This window comes from Notechis scutatus, chromosome 3 (genome assembly GCF_049901735.1).
Source record: "Notechis scutatus isolate UNSWTSFEM ecotype Mainland chromosome 3, rNotScu1.2, whole genome shotgun sequence".
Taxonomy (NCBI): Eukaryota; Metazoa; Chordata; class Lepidosauria; order Squamata; family Elapidae; genus Notechis; species Notechis scutatus.
This window is the reverse complement of record NC_142011.1, coordinates 25,047,368-25,066,913: the sequence shown is the minus strand read 5'-3', so window position 1 is coordinate 25,066,913 and position 19,546 is coordinate 25,047,368. Positions and strand designations below refer to the sequence as shown.

The 19,546-nt window shown below is 36.2% G+C and overlaps 1 protein-coding gene across 3 annotated transcripts in view; it reads right to left on the bottom strand.

Moving 5' to 3' along the window:
- Positions 1–8,507: 8,507 nt before the first annotated feature.
- Positions 8,508–19,546, bottom strand: part of SLC13A3 (solute carrier family 13 member 3) — a 48,280-nt gene continuing 37,241 nt past the window's right edge. For all 3 annotated transcript variants that reach the window (XM_087959332.1, XM_026665012.2, XM_087959333.1), the window contains 2 exons: positions 18,586–18,723; positions 8,508–11,469 (listed from right to left, as the gene is read on the bottom strand). In XM_087959332.1, the coding sequence (XP_087815458.1) occupies positions 11,278–11,469; positions 18,586–18,723 (330 nt within the window). In that variant the 3' untranslated portion in view covers positions 8,508–11,277. The remainder of the gene's footprint in view (positions 11,470–18,585; positions 18,724–19,546) is intronic.

The following is a 19,546-nucleotide window of genomic DNA, read 5'->3' as shown; positions in this document are numbered from 1 at the left end:
GAATTACCACTGAATCATGGTGGTTAACTTAATCAGCTGATTGCAACCTACTTTAATATGTTTCCGTAATGTGTTGTTTTATTATTGATGTTGTTTTCATTGCTGATTGGGAGCTGCTCAGAATTTGATATAAAATGGGCTGAAATATAAATGCTTCACATAAATAAATAATTTAATATTAGTAAGCATATTTTGATGGCACTGTACTCATTTAGAAATCATGTTCCCAAACTTAAAATATCTGTTCATGCAGCGCATTATACCAATTATACCATTATAGCAAAAATTCAATCAGGATTTTTTTGGACATTAGCAAGAGATCAATAATAAACATAAGTACCACAATTATTATGTAATTTTCCAGTTGCCCAAATCTCAAAAACAGTATCAGAGAAGTTTTACAGCAAAGGGAGATGAAACAGTAAGGTGCGTCTGATTTCTTGTGACTAGCCATGCCTACCAAGACAACCATTTTGTTAGAATGCCATGACATATTCTCAAATTCCAAAACTGCTTACAGTCTCCAAATATTTGCACCATCCAAAGAACCAGTCATTTCTTAATTTTGAGTCAAACTAGACTTGATGGTGTTCTCATTGAAATCAATGTTCTGTTTAAGTCAATGGCAGTTGAATTAAAACTGGAGAGTGAATATTGAACTCTTTCTGCTTCGTTTATAATAGACTTTCCTTCTTGAAAATAAAACAATATAAATACCAGCTTGAAGAGATATCTTTTGACTAGACCCATGACATGAACTAAAGGGCAATCTTCATCTTTATGAATAGCAATTCTTATCCACCATTCATAGTATTAATCCTACATAAAGAGACTAAGGAAGAAAATACAAATATTTTACAAGATGATGATGCAGCTCGACTGTTCTTTACTCCTTCCAGCTCAGATTGAACTGTATTTATCCCTAAGCCTTTTCTCCACATTTAGGTGAAATGTTATTCCATGATTGAACTAAGAGCATGCTCTTCAGATGAATGATTCAGAGAAACATGGGAAGAAATAAATACATATATAGTGCCTGAGTGGGCAGCATAATACAATTGTGTAGCTTAGTAGAGTAATAACATCCCATGAAACCTTTTTCCTTGTGAAAATGTTGAAATCACTTACCTCAAAAACCGAAAGATGAACAAGTGTAATATCACTCACTTCCCCTTCCTCTTTCACAGAGAAGAAAAATTTTCTTTATTGGTTATTAATGGAATTTTCTTCTCTGTTTGTTTTAAAATCTTACTACAGCAGGAATGTTCACAACTTTAGGATCAAAGGAGATTTTTGCAGACACTCACTTAGAGGTATAAAGGCATAAAATGGGTGCTTTAAAGTAAGGCCCTCAAAAATTGCTTTAAAAAAACTAAATTGATTGGCCTCATTCACTCTGAGATTTTGTAGATCACATTATTTGCACTCCTTCCTTCAGTGGTTACATTGAAAGGAAGTTATACCCACTTAGGTTTTGGTAGTGGGAATATTTCTTTGGTAGTGGGAGTGGGAATATTTCTCATAAGACAGACCATTCTTTTTAAAAGCCTCCACTTTTCCCATTGATTGAGCTCTGTGTCCCTTCATACTGTCTAAAAAAATCATAGCTGATCTCATCAAAAAGCCATTTCCGTTTATCGAATATATGTGGATGTGATGGGTTCTGAAAGCCTGCAAAGAGCAAGAAAAAGGTTTGCTTTTTTACAGATGGAGAGAATTATATTTCAGTTTGTTTTGCTAATAGTTCCAAAAAATTTCTTGCTGAATGCAGGGTTTTGGTGATTTAAGGACTTCTTTGAGCAATCCAAGAGCTAGAGGGCTTAGCACTCGGAAGCACTCCCCTTTTACATGTTCCCAAAGCATCACATTCATGTCCTATCTGTTGTGAATCAATAAAAAGTAACTAAGCCCAAATGCAAAGCGGGTTTTGAAAGCCTGCACACCGGATTGGTCCTTAAACAACGAACAAGGATTGGTCCATAACAAGTCCCTGATTGGCCAATATTAGGACACTTCTTATTGGGTATTAGTTGAACTTGTTGCACATATTATTGGTTAATAGGGTAGCAGCCAACCCTATAAAAGGGTTACTGCTGCCCATAGCCTTGCTCTGTTCTGTTCTATCTACTGTTATTAAAGAGTTGAAGTCACTGGTCAGATGTCTGGTCTCCATTATTCTCCAAACTTAACACTATCCTTATGTATTGCTTCTGCCCACAGTTCTCCCTCTCCATTCCTGGAGCAGCCATTCCAGGCTATTTATGGTCTTCCTCCAACACGAAGGTACTTCTGCTCCTGTTTTTCTTTTTCCCCTAGGTACTTTTAATCTCATTTTCTTCTCTTCCAGAGCCCTTTGTGATGCACAGTTTAATAGGTTATCCTCATCCACAGGACATTGGTGAAAATAATAGGAACCCTTTGCAGATGAAACCAGAACTGTACTTATTAGGATTTATGGAAGAAAAACTGAGTAAAAAGTACAGAGTCTTATTGTTCTATAATATGATCGTTGCCGCAAGATTATATGTGCAGAAATGGAAAACTAAAGTAGCTCCACGTGATAATTGGCTATTTAAACATTTTAACACAGATGGCAAAAATGACATGCCTGATCAGAAAAATTTACAGAGGTTTTTAATAAAGACTGGAGTCTGTTTATGGATTATACTACAAAAACAGAGAAATTAGCTTGATGATAAAGGACTTTATAAAGTAAATAAGGGGAGATAATAAAAAGTTTAAATAGTAATTATAATGGTTAATGGATCCACGAGGAAAGTATAAAGAGACATATAAACCTGCAAATACAAAACTAAACATATATCTTAAAAAATAGTTATATATTTTAAAGTTAGATGTTTAGCTTTCAATTTGCAGGTTTATGTTTGTTTTTATGTTTATATGTTTTAAAAATTGTTATTGTCCAAACCTGGAGTTTTCAGAAAACATATGCTGGCATCTATTGTGCTGCCCCAGTGGCCAGACGCTCTCATTAATAAAATCAATGACTGTTACAGACCTTTCCATTTTTAAGGTGATACATTTTTTTTCTTTATGTCTCTTGGTAATGCATCAGAGACAAGTAATGCTGTTCACAGACAAAAGAAGGAAAGAGGAAAGAGACATAAATTCTTCAGCTCCGTTTCCATCCTTGATGGCACTATGACTCAAAACTGCCCTCTTCATAATGAAAACTATTTCATTAAAATTTCAGTAATCTTCCTTGACATTAGAACAGGATTTTATTTTGTTTTGTTTTATTTATTTTATTTTCACTTTGTTTCCTGCCTCAGAAAAAGCCATGGATATCATGACATCATTGGTTTTAATGATGAGTGGGACTGAAATTTTCAGATAAATAATTTTCTTGTCATAAAAAAACCTTTTTCAGGTATCAAGGAACACCTGCACAAAAATAGCCAAAAATCAAAAACTTCACAATAGAATTCACATCTAACAAATATAATCTATAAATGGCAGGCCAGCAGCTGAGTCATGGCACATAAAAATTCCAATCACTGCAAGCACTAGCATTGCATAGTGCAAAACGTTTTTTAAATGTTTTTTTTAATCAAGAACTCTCACAGAACCCCTAGCAATGTCTTGCGGTTCTGCAGAGCCTCAGTTGAGAAAAGCTGCTCTAAAAGACTCACCCCCAATTCTCCAAAGTTTTTGAAGACAGAGGGAGCTGCAGAGAAGAGAGTTTGCATAGGGTTCCTGTCTCTGCACCCCTAATCCTGTGGTAAATGCAAACCCATCATTTGCAAGCTTGTCATAGATTTCTCCAAACTTGAGTTCTACTAATAATAGCAAAACATTTTGTTTCTAATCATCCTTGATCTTGTATTAACATTCTCATATCCGTGTATCAGAGACATGACTTAATAATCTCTGCATTCAATGCACATATCTCCATGAACTCATTTATTTGCTCTCTGATTGATAACTAGTGCAAACGTTTGCACAGAAAACTTTTTTAGAAAATGTTAATCAAAGCATCTTGTGGTGGTTTTTGTTCAGGAAAAAAAGAGACAGAAAGAGCACAAGCTTTTAAGCAACAGCTGTCCTTTGAGTAATTTGTCAGTGATTTTGATGGTCTGGAGTGAAAAAAGCATGTGAAAAAAGTGTATACTGTATAAGGTAGCAATAGCAAGTCTATTTTCCTCCTATATAACACAATACTGACTCCTTGTGGCCAAATGATGTTATTTTATTACAATGCTGCCTGAAAATGCACAATTAAAACAGCAGAGATATAAGTTCTGCATTGCAAACAGAGGCCATTGTATTATGAGTATAAATGCAAAGCAAGTGTGTATCACAAAACCAACTAGCAATTATTTCCATTGTTTAGATAGGAACATCTCAGATTATCAACTAATAGTCGTATCTCTAATTTGGGTGGTTATGTCATAACAATAGGATGAGTTAGTGTTAAACCACCAGTCAATTGTTTTAAAGCTAATGATTGAATAGGTATGCTAGGAGATAAAAGGCCCAATCACCCAGAAATGTATCTACCCAGTCATGTAAAACAACCAGGGATCTTGAGATTTACAGGCTTATTCTGATATGTGATGGTTTTAATTCTGTAGGGTTTTTTTTTTAATGAGGGATTACAGAGTCATAAAAAGGGAGTTTATATGTTTATAGTAGTTGCTCCCTACTTTTTGCAAGCCCTACTGTGAACCACGCACTTTAGCTCATTGGAAGGTTCTGAGGCTCAGCCCACATGTAACACACTTGCACTTTGCCAAACTATCAATATTTACTGCAGACTCAGTTCCAAAATGTACATGATGCCTTGCATGGCAGTTCTAAGAAAAGGAGCAGAGCATCATATAAACTCGGCAACAGAGCCCATCAAATATGTGAAACATAATCACTGGGTCTTCTTCTGGCTGACACTATGTACAATATTTTCATTGAAGGTTTGCCTCTGTGATCTACAGATGGATGTGGATGGGGCTGTTGACTAGGTTGGTTTTGACCAATCTCTGTGGCCATAGCTTTATCATTGGACTTCTGAACTCATAATGTTATGTTGTTTTGAATTATATACCACAGAGGGCAATGAGAGCCTCCCTCCTGAATCAAGCAACACTGAGTAAGTGATAGTGATAGAATGTGTTCATGTGTGTGGGGAATTGACATTTAGAAATGTGACATTGGAAGAAAGAATCCCCTTCTTGTGAACTATAATCCTTATGCTAATTGGAAGGCCCAGTGGTTAGTATTTAAAATTGAAAGTTTCATGCAAGGTTAATTTTGGCCCTCTTTGCTGAAAAGTAAGTAAAATACAATTTTGGTTTTCTATTTTTCTTCTGTTGTAACAGATGTAGAAAGCTTACCAGGAAACAGCTCTTAGACCAGTTTGATGACTTCCAGTATATTGGATTGGCTAGCCAGTGGGCATACTGGCTGCAAATTGATGTCCAATTTATTTTGTGGGCTCCAGAGCAGGGAAAATTATACTATTGCTTTTGGGAATTTTGTTTTGTTTGCTTTGGTGCCAACATCAGTTAATCCATGAGTTAAACATGCTGCATGGTAATGGTAGCCTGTCTCTATTTTAGAAGGACTACTTTTGCTTACAATCTTCAGACAAATCAGAAGCAGAGGTGGTATTCAGCAGGTTCTGACCAGTTCTGGAGAACTGGCAGCAGAAATTTTGAGTAGTTCGGAGAACCAGCAAATACCACCTCTGAATGGACATTTTACAGTATCCTTTGCCTGCCACGTCCACCAAGCCATGCCCACAGGTAGTAAAAAAATTTGAATTCCACCAATGAGTTAATTGCTTTTAGCTGTAGAGGAATATATTTTGTAAGATGAGTGGCTTTTTTTTGTCTTTTAATGACCCTGTAATCCCTTGCATCCAGGTGGAGTCAGGGCAAGTGAATGGAGTTGAGTGTTACTGGCTGGATGCCCTTCCTGTCTCCAATGAAGAGTTCACAGCTGATATTTACTCAATGTGCCCAGAGAGAGAAATACCTGCCACTACCTAGGATCAAACTCACAGCTTCCTGATTGTGAGGCAAGAGGTCTTCTAGGCCACTTCCATCACCCATGAGTGGCAATATAAATCATTTTTAAAAATAAATATTCACTATAGAAAATGACAGCAGCCAGGAATTCAAAGAAAGTTAAGGAAGGTCCAATCAGGTTAGTACTCAGATAGAAGAAGACCACCAGAAATCCTACAATTATGCTAAATTGGGAAGTCAGAAAGGCATCCCCAAGGAGGCAGCCATAGCAAAGCATTTCCATGCTGTTGCCAAGATAATTTCACAGTACATATACAGGCAATCCTCAACTTACGACCACAACTGAGCCTAACATTTCTATTGCTAAGTGAAACATTTGTTAAGTGAGTTTTGCCCCATTTTATTACTTTTTCTTGCCACAGTTGTTAAGTGAATCACAGCAGTTGGTAAATTAGTAACATAGTTGTTAAGTGAAACTGGTTTCCCCATTGACTTCGCTTCTCAAACCCCCTGGACACAACTGCCATCATAAATATGAGTCAGTTGCCAAGCATCTGAATTTTGATCATGTGACTATGGGGATGCTGCAATGATTGTTAAGTGTGAAAAACGGTCATAAGTCACTTTTTTCATTAAATGAACTGTTGTAAGTTGAGGACTACCTGTTGATCCCAGAGGTTTAATCCAGCTTCAAAAAACATCTTTATCATCTATCCAAGAGATTAAAATATCCTCAGTCAGGAGTTGAAGTTTCTAATAGTTAGAATTATGGTTATGTTTCAAGGAAGTGCAATTTCTGTCTGTTGTTTTGATAATATTTGTTTGGAAAAGGACCCATTCCTGAATGCTTGCTGCTATAGTATGTGTCTCTAAAAGTTACTATACCCTGCATTATAGAGCATTTAATAGTCATCATAAATCATGTGAGTAGAGAAACTTTGGCAGTACTTAACCAACCTAGGCTGATGTTGAAAATTTAAGCAAATGATAATTTGATTGGGGGATCTGAGTGTGATTGAATGGGAGACCACCAAGATAGCAAAGGATTGTTGGCTAGGCAGGGAAATGTTATATTAAATGTTATAATATGAATGACCAATAGGAGGCACTACACAATCAGTTACAACCCTACTGACTTTTTCTGTAAACTACTGACTACCAGGCCAAGATAACTCTAAAGTTAAATGCACCACATAGCTAAGCTTGTGGATTCAAGGATTAAACACTGGGTTGAACATAGAACATCTAGAACTCAGAATAACCTACAGCAGATAGCATGAACTATATCTATGTCTAAGAGTCACAACATGGATGAAAGTATGTGCATAGTGCCTCCTATGTTCAGTAGCTAATATAATATTTAAAGTAAGATAAGGCCCACCCTTAAAGGGAGACAATCTTGATGCCTCTACATAAGGCTCAAACCAATACAAATCTCAAAATTCCCCAGCAGGAAAGCATGCTTAAAAAAGAGAAAGATGTACTTGCATAGCGTCTTTAAGTCAAGGAAAACAAAACACATCTTAGAAGAAAGGAATGTCAAACATATATTATTACCAAATAAATTAAACTGCCGAGAATCAAGCTTGATCACAGGAGCCTTTTTCTTTTTTTGTAGGGTCTGGGCAAACACAACATGCCAGTAGTAGTTGCACTCATAACTAAAAATAGGTGGGCCCACTCTCTTCAAAGTAAAAGCTATACAGTATGATAGATGCAAGATTCCTGGAAAAACAGATACCAAGTTTATAGAGACCAAATTAAGGTGTTTTTTTTTAATGGCTGTGTTTGTTATCACGTCCAATATTTAAACATTCAACAGCTGGTTTATTTTCCATACATGCTTTTATAGAAGTAAAAATTGCAATGCTTCAGTTCCCCAGTGAGAGGTGCATGGTAGCCATAATATAAGCTAACAAAGAAGGGTGTTGGATAAGTTCTTCTATCATTCAAAATGCTGACATTACTGATGCCTTAGTATTTTTTAAAGCAATCATTGTATAGTTTTTATTTGTGATTTATAAGCATAATGATTTATCAGTGATATTTCTTCTATGTAATTTTAAGAAGCTTCATAATACTTGTGTCAAAAAAATCAGTACAGTGTTGCAATTTTAGCAAAAATATTTCATTCCCTTAAGCCTGCAGGGGTGTCAAAGTGGTGGCCCATGGGCCAGATGCATCACATGCAGGCCACACCCAACTCTGCAAATGGGGGGAAACGGCACAAAACGTCACGTGATGGCTACATGACACAGCGAATTGGACACCCATGTCTTAAGGCTTGAGATCCAACCTGCAAAAATTCAGACAACCACTGCTTCTAATGGTTTCCTGGATTTTTTTCATCCCAGATCTTCTACAATTATATAACCAGCCTAGTCAACATAATTATCTTGTTTTATAGTGTGGAAATTAATTTTAAAAATGTTCATTTGGACAATACATCATGTTTATGAAAAAAAAGGCTAAACATCATCTCTTCCTTGTGACTCACAAACATAGAACACAACAATACAATAGACTAATTAGTGCATTTTATTCTCAGTCATCACAGTAATGCACCTCAGCTATCTGGAGTTATATCATCTGATGCTTGGGTGGTTATATGTCAATGATTTAGTTTGACCTTTTCCTATTTTCACATCAGTGATGTTGATTTAATATAATTTTTAAAGTAACATGAACCTTTAACAAGAGAGAGTAAGAAAGGCAACCCAGCATTCCGTTTGCCACATATGCTCCAGAAACAAATCCTGAATTAAGTTTGGGCAAGGAATAACAAAATTCATCATAGCAAAATTCATGGCTGAACTTCCATATACCCTCAGTAGAATTCTTTACAGTATATTCAATTTTCCAAAGTATGCATTGATCTTATACTTGCTTAAAGTCCATTTCCTATACACACATATTTAATAATATAACACAGAATCAGGTTTACAGTGTTGATTGGAATCAATGTTCATACATAAACACTTTCACTGAAAGTACACAGATCATCAATCAATAAAAAATGATCAGATTTTAACATCCATTTCTCAAATCCAAGCAACAAATAATTCTCCACAAAAGACTAATGGACATGAGAAGATCAACAATCAAAACTTTTACCATTTTCATGATTTGGATACAGAGAGAGATCTAGATGGTGACTATGACCAGCAATAAAGCACTCTCAGGTATGATGCTGCCAATAACTAATGCCATCTCCATGTGAGCTTTGTCATTTTACTTTATTCCAGATAAATTTCTCCAATGAGCAATGTAAAAAGAAGCCACACTGGAACCACATATTCCAGTTTTTCTCAACCTAAGTCACTTGAAGATGTATAGATTTCAACTCCCAGATTTCCCTAGCTACCATGGGGAATTGAATTCTGGGAGCTAAAGTCCATCTTTTCAAGTGGCCAAGGTTGAGAAACACTGCTCTATCCTATGCCCAGCACACTATTTTATATGAAGTCAGATCATGCACTTGGTGGAATCTAACATACTCTAGAGAATAACAATATAAGACAAACCTTAATACCAGTTCAGATCTCCTTCATACATTGCTATGTACTGTAAAAAAAAACTAGAATAATGCTAAGGGTAACTGGTCACTTAAGCTTAACGGTATTTTTGAATGAAAACAGACCAGTATTCAATTCATTTTCCGCTTTATTTTGGATTACCTCAAATCCCTGACATTAATGGGATCAAGAATGCACTGAAAGAATCTAGCAAGCCTGCAATAAGACATGGTAGAATCTAGAACTGACTAGGTTCTCATTTCAAAATCTTACTGTTGACAATTTTTCATAGTAATTGCTTTTTGTTAAAGGATCATTTTAATTCAGAAAACCTACATTCCTCCCTTTTTTCTTCAATAAATTGTTTATCATTTACTGGACTAATAAGCTTGTGTATGGCAGTTCTGGGCAGCCAACATTTTATGTGATACAAACTCATTTGAACTTGAACATTGAGTACCAAAATTCATGGACATATTCATGGTAAAAACCATACTGTATATAATTTCATTTTACTCATATTTACATGTGATTAACATTAATTTCACTTATAATTACTACTCTCTAGCCATATATTTAGCAATTGTCCCTTTTTTATCACATAAACTACAATCTGAGAGCAACTTTTGGGTATGTGCAAGTGCCATATCCAATTCTTCCATACAGCTTAATTTCAGGTTTTATATCACTAGAGAAATTGTTTAGAGATCACCGTGCACATATATAATTTATCAAGAATATAATTAAAATCCTAAGTGTGTAATTCTGGTAGGAGAGAGTATACATGTTCAAACAATTTTTTTTTTTAAATACACACAATGAGTACTGTTCTTTGGCCTCAAGAAACAGACACAAAAGGCAACGTCAAGGGTGTTGATCTACTGACATGCTCTTTAATACATATCAGTGTTTTCAACAATTTTGTGAAATGAAACTCTGGCTTAAGAGGTGATCACAGCATTTAAGTTACTACAGATTCCTATCAATGTTCAACAGAATTGGGTGTCCTATTATTTGACCTTATTATGGCTATTTTATTTATAGATGGTAAATAAATATCACACATAAAATAAGGATGATAAATACTTTTCTTTCTTATTATATGCAGTACTTTCCCACCCATATTTCATATATATGCGAAATCATTCCTTTTCCATTTTATCTCTCCTATCTTTCAGAACAACTCAGATTTATAATTTTGTCAATATTATCTTTTCTCCTGATTTTTCTAAATACCAAGTTGTCACCACCATGATCAAACAAGGTCAGATGTTTTTTTAAAACATTTCTGCTTTGATAACCTGCTATCTGGCAGAAAATATATATTGTACTTTGCAATAAGCTTTATGATTCAAGGGGAAATACATTGTTTTAATTGCTCGTGTGCTTCTGTATTCAGATGGCAGTATGCTCCTACATTAAATACCCAAATAGTAAAGCAAAATAATCCCCTTTATTTGAACAAAGAAAGATAGGAAAAGATCTTCCAGGGCTCAAACAGTGAAAAACTAGACTTATCTAAAACTATTTGGTAATTCTTTGAATGAAAAATGAAAAAGTCTTTTATGTCTTTCAAATAGTCAATGAATATTTACAAAGATTTGTAAAAACAAATGAAAATACTTGATGGTCCTATGGTGGAGGCACATCCACAGTATGTCCTTCCATGTGTACCAGTATTCAATATCAATTTAATTTAGTGCTCAGATTTGAGAACAGACGTTTTCTCACTCAATCTCATCAATAAGGTTGCTTTACTTATAGTTAAGTAATAGTTATATAAGTTTATTTATAGTTAAGTTCAAAGTAATGTTCTGAGCATCTCCCAGTAGGGTGGTTACGTTTTCCATATGGATGTTGGCCCAGGAAGGAAAGCTGCCTAGCTGAAAAATGCTCATAGCCCAAGTATTGATGGCCAAGCTCAGAAGACAGATTCCCATCAAATTCATCAGTAGGCCAGTTCTCGCCTGCAAGGAAAGAAAGCAAAGAGAGTAAATATTTTTTATTTAGAATGCAGGCTGTGGCTCATTACAGCCTTATAAAACTGAAGCAGGCTTTAGAAGTCATCAATTCCAACTCATTGCTCAATTTAAGACATTTAAAGCTCCATGATCTACAACTGATGGCTGCTCAACCTTGGTCTGGAGAGAGACCCAATGGCATACCAGATATTTCCTTCTTTTGCCATTAGGATGTTTCTTCTAATGTTCAGTTGAAATACATCCTTCTTAATTTAGAACTCTTAGAGCTAATTCAAAATAGTCTGTGCTATTTGTTTTCATGAATAGATTCCCATATTTCCTACATCTCATCTTCTAGAAAATCATCTGTGCAACAGCCTTAAGCATGGGGTTTCAGACAGGTTCTGGATCAAGAAAGCCAGGAATATTTCAGAGAAGGAACTTCATGGTGAGTTAAACTCCAGTAATAATACAGAAATGTATCCAATGAGTTAATGTGGAAAATGTGCATTTTAGGCAATGATCGGAGAGAGAAGGTCTCTTTTGCTAAACATTTGATAATGAGCTGATAAAGGATTAAAGTTCAAATAATTGCTATACTCCTATTTTCTATTTCAAAGCAAGACAGTGATAAATTAATATCCTCAGGTCCTGCAAACCTGATCATTAACAAAATGGGGCAATTTTGAGTAAGGAAACTGCAGTTACTTACTCAAAGATCAAACTAGATATTCACCAATACTAGGAATAACTTTCCCAGGACTACAGGTGAAACTCAAAAAATTAGAATATCATGCAAAAGTTCATTTATTTCAGTAATGCAACTTAAAAGGTGAAACTAATATATGAGATAGACTCATTACATGAAAAGCAAGATCGTTCAAGCCATGATATGTCATAATTGTGATGATTATAGCTTACAGCTCATGAAAACCCCAAATCCACAATCTCAGAAAATTAGAATATTACATGCAATCAATAAAACAAGGATTGTACATAGAAAAATATTGGACCTCTGAAACGTATAAGGATGCATATGTACTCAGTACTTGGTTTGGGCCCCTTTTGCAGCAATTACTGCCTCAATGCGGCATGGCATGGAAGCTATCAGCCTGTGGCACTGCTGAGGTGTTATGGAAGACCAGGATGCTTCAATAGTGGCCTTCAGCTCTTCTGCATTGTTTGGTCTCATGTCTCTCATCTTTCTCTTGGCAATGCCCTATAGATTCTCTATGGGGTTCAGGTCAGGTGAGTTTGCTGGCCAATCAAGCACAGTAATCCCACAGTCATTGAACCAGGTTTTGGTGCTTTTGGCAGTGTGGGCAGGTGCCAAGTCCTGCTGGAAAATGAAGTCAGCATCCCCATAAAGCTCATCTGTGGAAGGAAGCATGAAGTGCTCCAAAATCTCCTGGTAGACGGCTGCGTTGACCCTGGACTTAATGAAGCACAGTGAACCAACACCAGCAGATGACATGGCTCTCCAAATCAACACAGACTGTGGAAAACTTCACACTGGACTTCAAGCATCTTGCAGTGTGTGCCTCTCCATTCTTCCTCCAGACTCTGGGTCCTTGGTTTCCAAATGAGATGCAAAAGTTGCTCTCATCAGAAAAGAGGACTTTGGAAAACTTCCGGTTTGTCGGCTTCGCTAGTGGCAGGGATTTGCGATACTGCGCGATCCCTGCGGCGCTAGCCGTTTTGGTGCCTCCGATCTGGACGGGTTTGGAGGCTAAGGCTGCCCTGCAGGGGCGGCTGAAGATAGGGGGAATCCGGAGAGGGGTTTGGGGGTGTTGCAGACCCCCTCCCTGGCTGGCAAAACCCCCTTTTCTCAAGACGGTGCAGCGGCGGTCCGTAATGGCCGCCACAAAGAAGCCGGCAGCTGGGTAAGAATGTGCAGGAGGAAGAGGAGAAAGTTTTTTAAAGTGAAAGTTTTTCTTGGCTGACCCAGGACTTTAAGACATATTTAACATCCTGAAAATTATGGCTTTCTGAATGATACTTTCCAGAAGAGAACTATAAGCGGCAATTTTGAGGTGCTGAAAAGGAAAGTTTACTCTCCTTCCCTATGGAATCAACAAATGGATATTGAGAAACCTGTCTTTTTATAGAAAGTAAAAACTTGCTTTCTGTGATAAGTGGGAAGGGAGAGGACAATATATATATATATATATATATTAAGATCTTGTTGGAGGAGATGCCTTAAGGATTTGAAGACTGAAATTTATTGCAATAAGGCTTTAAAATACAGATTTGGTTTTTCTTTTTTTGATTGATATTACCCCAGGAAGAGAAAGTGAGAACTTTGTTTTGGCTTGGACTGATTGATGACTTTGGGATTTTGGGACTGTTCTAACTTTTGAAACATCTTGGTTGTTGTAAGAAGAAAGAGGAAAAAAAGAAAAGAAAAGATTTATAATGGCTTTTTCTGTTGAGGAACTGAGAAAAGAATATGAACAAACAAAAAAAGATGGCAAGGACGCTGTAAAAGAAGCTTTTCTCTTTTTAGAAATGGTGCTTGCTATTTATCAACAAACACAACAACAGATGGAGGCAGAAGAAGAAGAAGAAGAAGAAGAAGAAGAAGAAGAAGAAGAAGAAGAAGAAGAAGAAGAAGAAGAAGAAGAAGAAGAAGAAGAAGAAGAAGAAGAAGAAGAAGAAGAAGAAGAAGAAGAAGAAGAAGAAGCCATCTTTAATGAATCTCAAAATTTAATTAAGAAAGGAGAAAGAGAGGAAGGAAAATGAAGGACTTAAGATTTAAAAAAACACCCAAGAAAGAGAAAAATAAGATGCAAAATCAATATAATGTTAGAAAACAAAAGAAAAAAGGAACACAACAGAGAAGGGAAGCTAACAAGGCAGAGGCTAAGAGAAGGTGGGGTAGAAAGGCCTGGTGGGAGAAGAAAGAAAGGGAAAAGGTGGAGAAAAGCCACAAAGCTTTGAAACCAGATGGGAAAAGAGGAATCTTTTTTAGGGACAAAGGGTAATGTATAATTTGTTTAAAAAAGATTCTGCAAGGTACATAAGATGGTACTGTAGCATTTGTATTAGAAATAGAAAATTAGAATGGTTTAAGAGTTAATAAGAAATTAAAATATTGAAATGTTTAGTAATGTATTTAATCATTTTGGATTTATTATTTTTCTTTTTAAAAATTAGTAGATAGAATGTACCAAGCAGAATCAGATTGGGTATTAGGTGTTATTTTAAATGTTAATTTAGGGGGATGATAGAAAGGCATCATACTCTGATTAGTGATTTCAGGAGAAATTCTTTTTCCTTTTTACTATAGGGAATGAGACAAATGGATAATAAAGAATGGACAAAAGATACAAATATAATGACTTAAATTAAAATGAATTAAATAAGATAGAATTAAGAAGAGTGAAATGTGTGGAGAAGCTAATATAGAAGATATAGAATGGTAAATAAAATAGGTAATGGCATGTAAGATGAGCATGAATATAATTGAAGTCCATGTAGAGAGAGGTTTCTGGGGCCAAGTTACTTTCCTAAAAGATCTCTTATATTTTTGTGTTTTGTGTGTTTATGTATGTGGGAGAATTAATAAAACCTTGCAGGAATATAGAATGAGAATAATGGTAACCAAGTCAGAGAGAAATAGATGATAATTATAAATTGGATAAATATAGAGAAAAATAATAATAGTGAAATTGAATAAGAGTAAAGAGAAATAAAGAGAAATTGGATAAGAGATATTTGTATGCTCATATGGAAATGATCTAAAATAGAATTATATTGTATAAAATAATGTTTTATTTGACTTGTAAAATTTATAATGGAAAGAGGTTCATGTATTTAATGGTTAATGATGGTTTGTTTGTCTTTAAAATTAATAAAATTTGTTTTAAAAAAAAGAAAAAAGAAAAGAGGACTTTGGACCACTGAGCAACAAACCAGTTCTGTTGTTCTTTAGCCCAGGTAAGACGCTTCTGACGTTGTTTGTTGTTCAGGAGCGGCTTGACAAGAGGAATACGACATTTGAAGCCCATGTCCAGGATCCGTCTGTGCGTGGTGGCTCTTGATGCACTGACTCCAGCCTCAGTCCACTCCTTGTGAAAGTCCCCAACACTTTTGAATGGCCTTTTCCTGACAATCCTCTCCAGGCTGTGGTCATCCCTGCTGCTTGTGCACCTTTTTCTTCCACACTTTTCCCTTCCACATAACTTTCTATTAATGTGCTTTGATACAGCACTTCGGGGAACATCCAACTTCTTTTGCAATTACCTTTTGAGGCTTTCCCTCCTTATAGAGGGTGTCAATGATGGTTTTCTGCACAACTGTCAGGTCAGCAGTCTTTCCCATGATTGTGCTTCCTACTGAACCTGACTAAGAGACCATTTAAAGGCTCAGGAACCCTTTGCAGGTGTTATGGCTTAATTAGCTGATAAGAGTGGGATGCTTTGAGCCTAGAATATTGAACCTTTTCACAATATTCTAATTTTCTGAGATTGTGGATTTGGGGTTTTCATGAGCTGTAAGCCATAATCATCTCAATTATGACACATCATGGCTTGAACTATCTTGCTTTGCATGTAATGAGTCTATCCTATATATTAATTTCACCTTTTAAGTTGCATTACTGAAACAAATGAATTTTTGCACGATATTCTAATTTTTCAAGTTTCACCTGTAGCTGTTTAGACCTCACTTGCTAATATCTCACTTGGTCTGGCTGGGATACAGCCATACTATATTACTAGATATGTTCCTAATGCTGAACGTATAAAGCAAGGTTTTTATTATTATTTATTAGTCGCACAGTGAACCAGTTGTCCAATCTGGGTTTGGCATTTTTCTCTACCTATTGGGTCCTTTCCAAGGACCTGGGATAGGCAGATCTGGATGCTTGATAGTGTTACAGATTTTGTCGCAGGATGGAAGCTGTTCCGAGTACAGCTGCCTTTTGCAATTGACCGATGGTGAATTTGTATTATTATTACTATTACTATTAGTGTACGGTGTTGTTACTTTAGCCAGGAAATCATATTGCTATTGCAGAATAATACTTTGCATTTTACCAGCCAATTTACCAGCTCTGTTGTAGGACACACTCACGTGCTTCCCAAGGTGTGGCATAGGAGGGTGAGATGGCTTTGCAGCAGAACGAAAGATGAGTGGTTCTTCCTTGCAGCAGCATACCCCTCCCCCTTCCCTGGAGCCACATAATAAATGGGCACCCCAACCAGGAAGATTCAGAGCCGATACAAATCTGAGTGCTTTCACATAGCACCAGCTCATCTTCCCACCAAAGTGGTACCTACCTATTTATCTACTTTCATAGAACATGTTTTTGAACAGTTAAGTAGACATAAATTGAGACAAGTGAGGGGAGTTCACCCCGTCACACAGTGCTAGGATTTGAAACATTAGAGCAGAGATCATCTCCAGCATCATTAAGCCACTGAATCCCTATGCCTCTATAAAGCAAGATGTATAGTAGCTACAAAAGGTATGGAGATGTCCCATATTCTTCCCCAAGAGTTCCTGCTGGTGCCCACTTACAGCTGGTAATATACTTATAACATTTTGATGAATATGAATATAGCAATGAACAAAAAGGAAATCTCTGCATAGTCATAGAACACAGGAACCATCTTGCAATTTGGGCAGAAGTAAGCAATAGGTTTTGGCCATAGTTTTTTTTCTTACTATTTATGGCATCCAATGGTCATAGAAATAATAACAGGATGTACTTCCTAAATTGTGAGCTGCTTCATAGGTCATCAGTTGGTTTTTGATTGCTTTGGAATACCATTTTTTTCATTTTCTTCCCAAAATTGTTGCCTCATCTGCAATTGTGCCAATGAATTACTCCACCCTAACCTCAGATCAACTAGGAGGAAATTCATAAGAATTGTTTCATAAGAATTTGTGTAAGAATGTTCATTCCTTTATATTATTTAACCAGTCCAAAAGAGAAGTAATACTTTTATCCAAATGTGCATATTTATTCGGAATCCTTTGATGAACACATGGTCTTTGACAGTCCAAAGACTCCATGTCAATAGTTATGACAGGCTGGTAGCTAAACTGGGAAGCTGGCAATGAGGGAAAGAGATTTGTTTAATTATTTTTCCCTATGCTCTTTTCCCTATCTATAATCCACTGCTATGAAGTTATGCTGTCTCCCATTAGCTAAAATATTCAGTCACATGTCATGTCATATCATATCATACTGTAGGAGCTTCCTTTGTGGTGTAAATCAAAGCTACGCATGTACAGGACAGATCGGGGAAATGGCAGTAAAGTACATCATTGCTTAATCATTGCTAATTCACTTTTTCCTTAAATGTGTATTATAATGCAAACAAAAGAAAACAAATGAATTCTAGTGCCAGGTATATAGACTTATCAATTTGATGGGGAAATTGCTTTAGAATTTTTTGTTTTTTAGCAGATGAGAGAACAATAAATTGAAATTCTCATGGAAGAAGTGTGGCAATTGGTTTGAATACAAAACATCTGTTTTACAAAACGAGCTTTGCCAGTCATTATGGAAGTATTAAAACTCAGAGAACAGTATTTCAAAATTCATTCTTAGAATTCAAAATAATTAAAATTGAATATGTTTCCAACACCCTGATGAATGTCTTGTCTTTCATTCGAAAATCGTTTCTCCAGCTGTCTGTAGCCTCCCTAGCTTCCCATGTTTCAGACAAATTTTAAATGAAAAGTCTGGAAAGGAACTTTTCATTGTTTTTCCCCCCCCTCCGTTGTGGTATTATCTACCCTGAGAAAGTGGGGTGGGTTTTTTTTCTTTTCAAGAACAACAAAACCATCCACCCAAATTTTCTGTCCACAAATTTGGTAGAAAATTCAAAACACTAACTCTATGCAGGTCTACATATCCCCTATCACCTTCAGACTAGCTTTACATCTCAATTTGGCACACCTACCTGTACCCATTTTCCACAGTTTTTTTTTTAATTTCTCACTGTAAACTAATTTTGAGCTTCATATGATAAACGATCTATAAGTGAAATGGTAACTATGGTGACATGTGGTTCTGCAAATTAACTGAGCCTATGAAGCCAAAATAGCTACCTTTCCCTGTTGTTGGTAATTTTGCTATAGTAATAATTACCTTATAAAGCAACTTACCATATCTTTGACCATCAAATGCCCAGAAGCAAAAGCAATGGAATTTGGGGGTGTAGAGACTGGAAGCATGAAGGCAAAAGAGCATCCTACAGTTCCTGGTATCATCAAGTAGAGTGGATTCACCTTCAAACGAATGGCCTTTGAAAAGCAGAAATTAAAAAAAATGAGACTTTAAATGATCGTTTATTAGTGAATTACATATCTCTGAGGACGGTCTGAAGATACATCTCTCCACCTCTGTTATATGAGCTGCACTGGTTGCCAGTTTACTTCCAGGTCCAATTCAAGATATTATTATCTATAATGCCCTTTGTGGCATGGGTCCAGATAACCTGAGGAACCGTCTCACCCCAATGGAATTAGCCCACCTCACTTGCACCAGTAATAAGGGCATGCTGTAGACCCCATTGGCCAAGGAATTTTGGTGTGTGTGTGTGTGTGTGTGTGTGTGTGTCCCCAAGAGAAGACCCTCCTCTGCCACATCAATAACCCTGTAGAATATCATATTTCTCTGCTATGAGATCTGCTCCATTTGATCTTCCATAAAGGCCTGAAAATCTGGCTAAGTCAACTGGCCTGAGGCTTGGATGGGGACATGTGTAGATGGTTTCTGGATTAGAAGATCCTATTTTCATTCTGTAGTATATCCCCTACCACCTTGGTTATTTCTTTGCTAATTTTAACATATTTATTATCTTATTGTCTTAATCATTTATAATATTGTTTTACTGTAAGCCACCCAGATTTGCAGGAGCAAGATAAGCAGCAAATAAACTTAATAAATAAATAATATCTAGTGTTTTGTACATGCTTTCACTAGATGATCCCATAGAAACCTACTTGACAGAATGATTCAAGGAAAGCATCATGTTCACGGGATCGCTAAATAAGATCCTGTAATTGAGATTGCATCAAGTAAAGGAATTCCCTTCCTTGAAGTCTCTTCAAATTCAATCCCAAT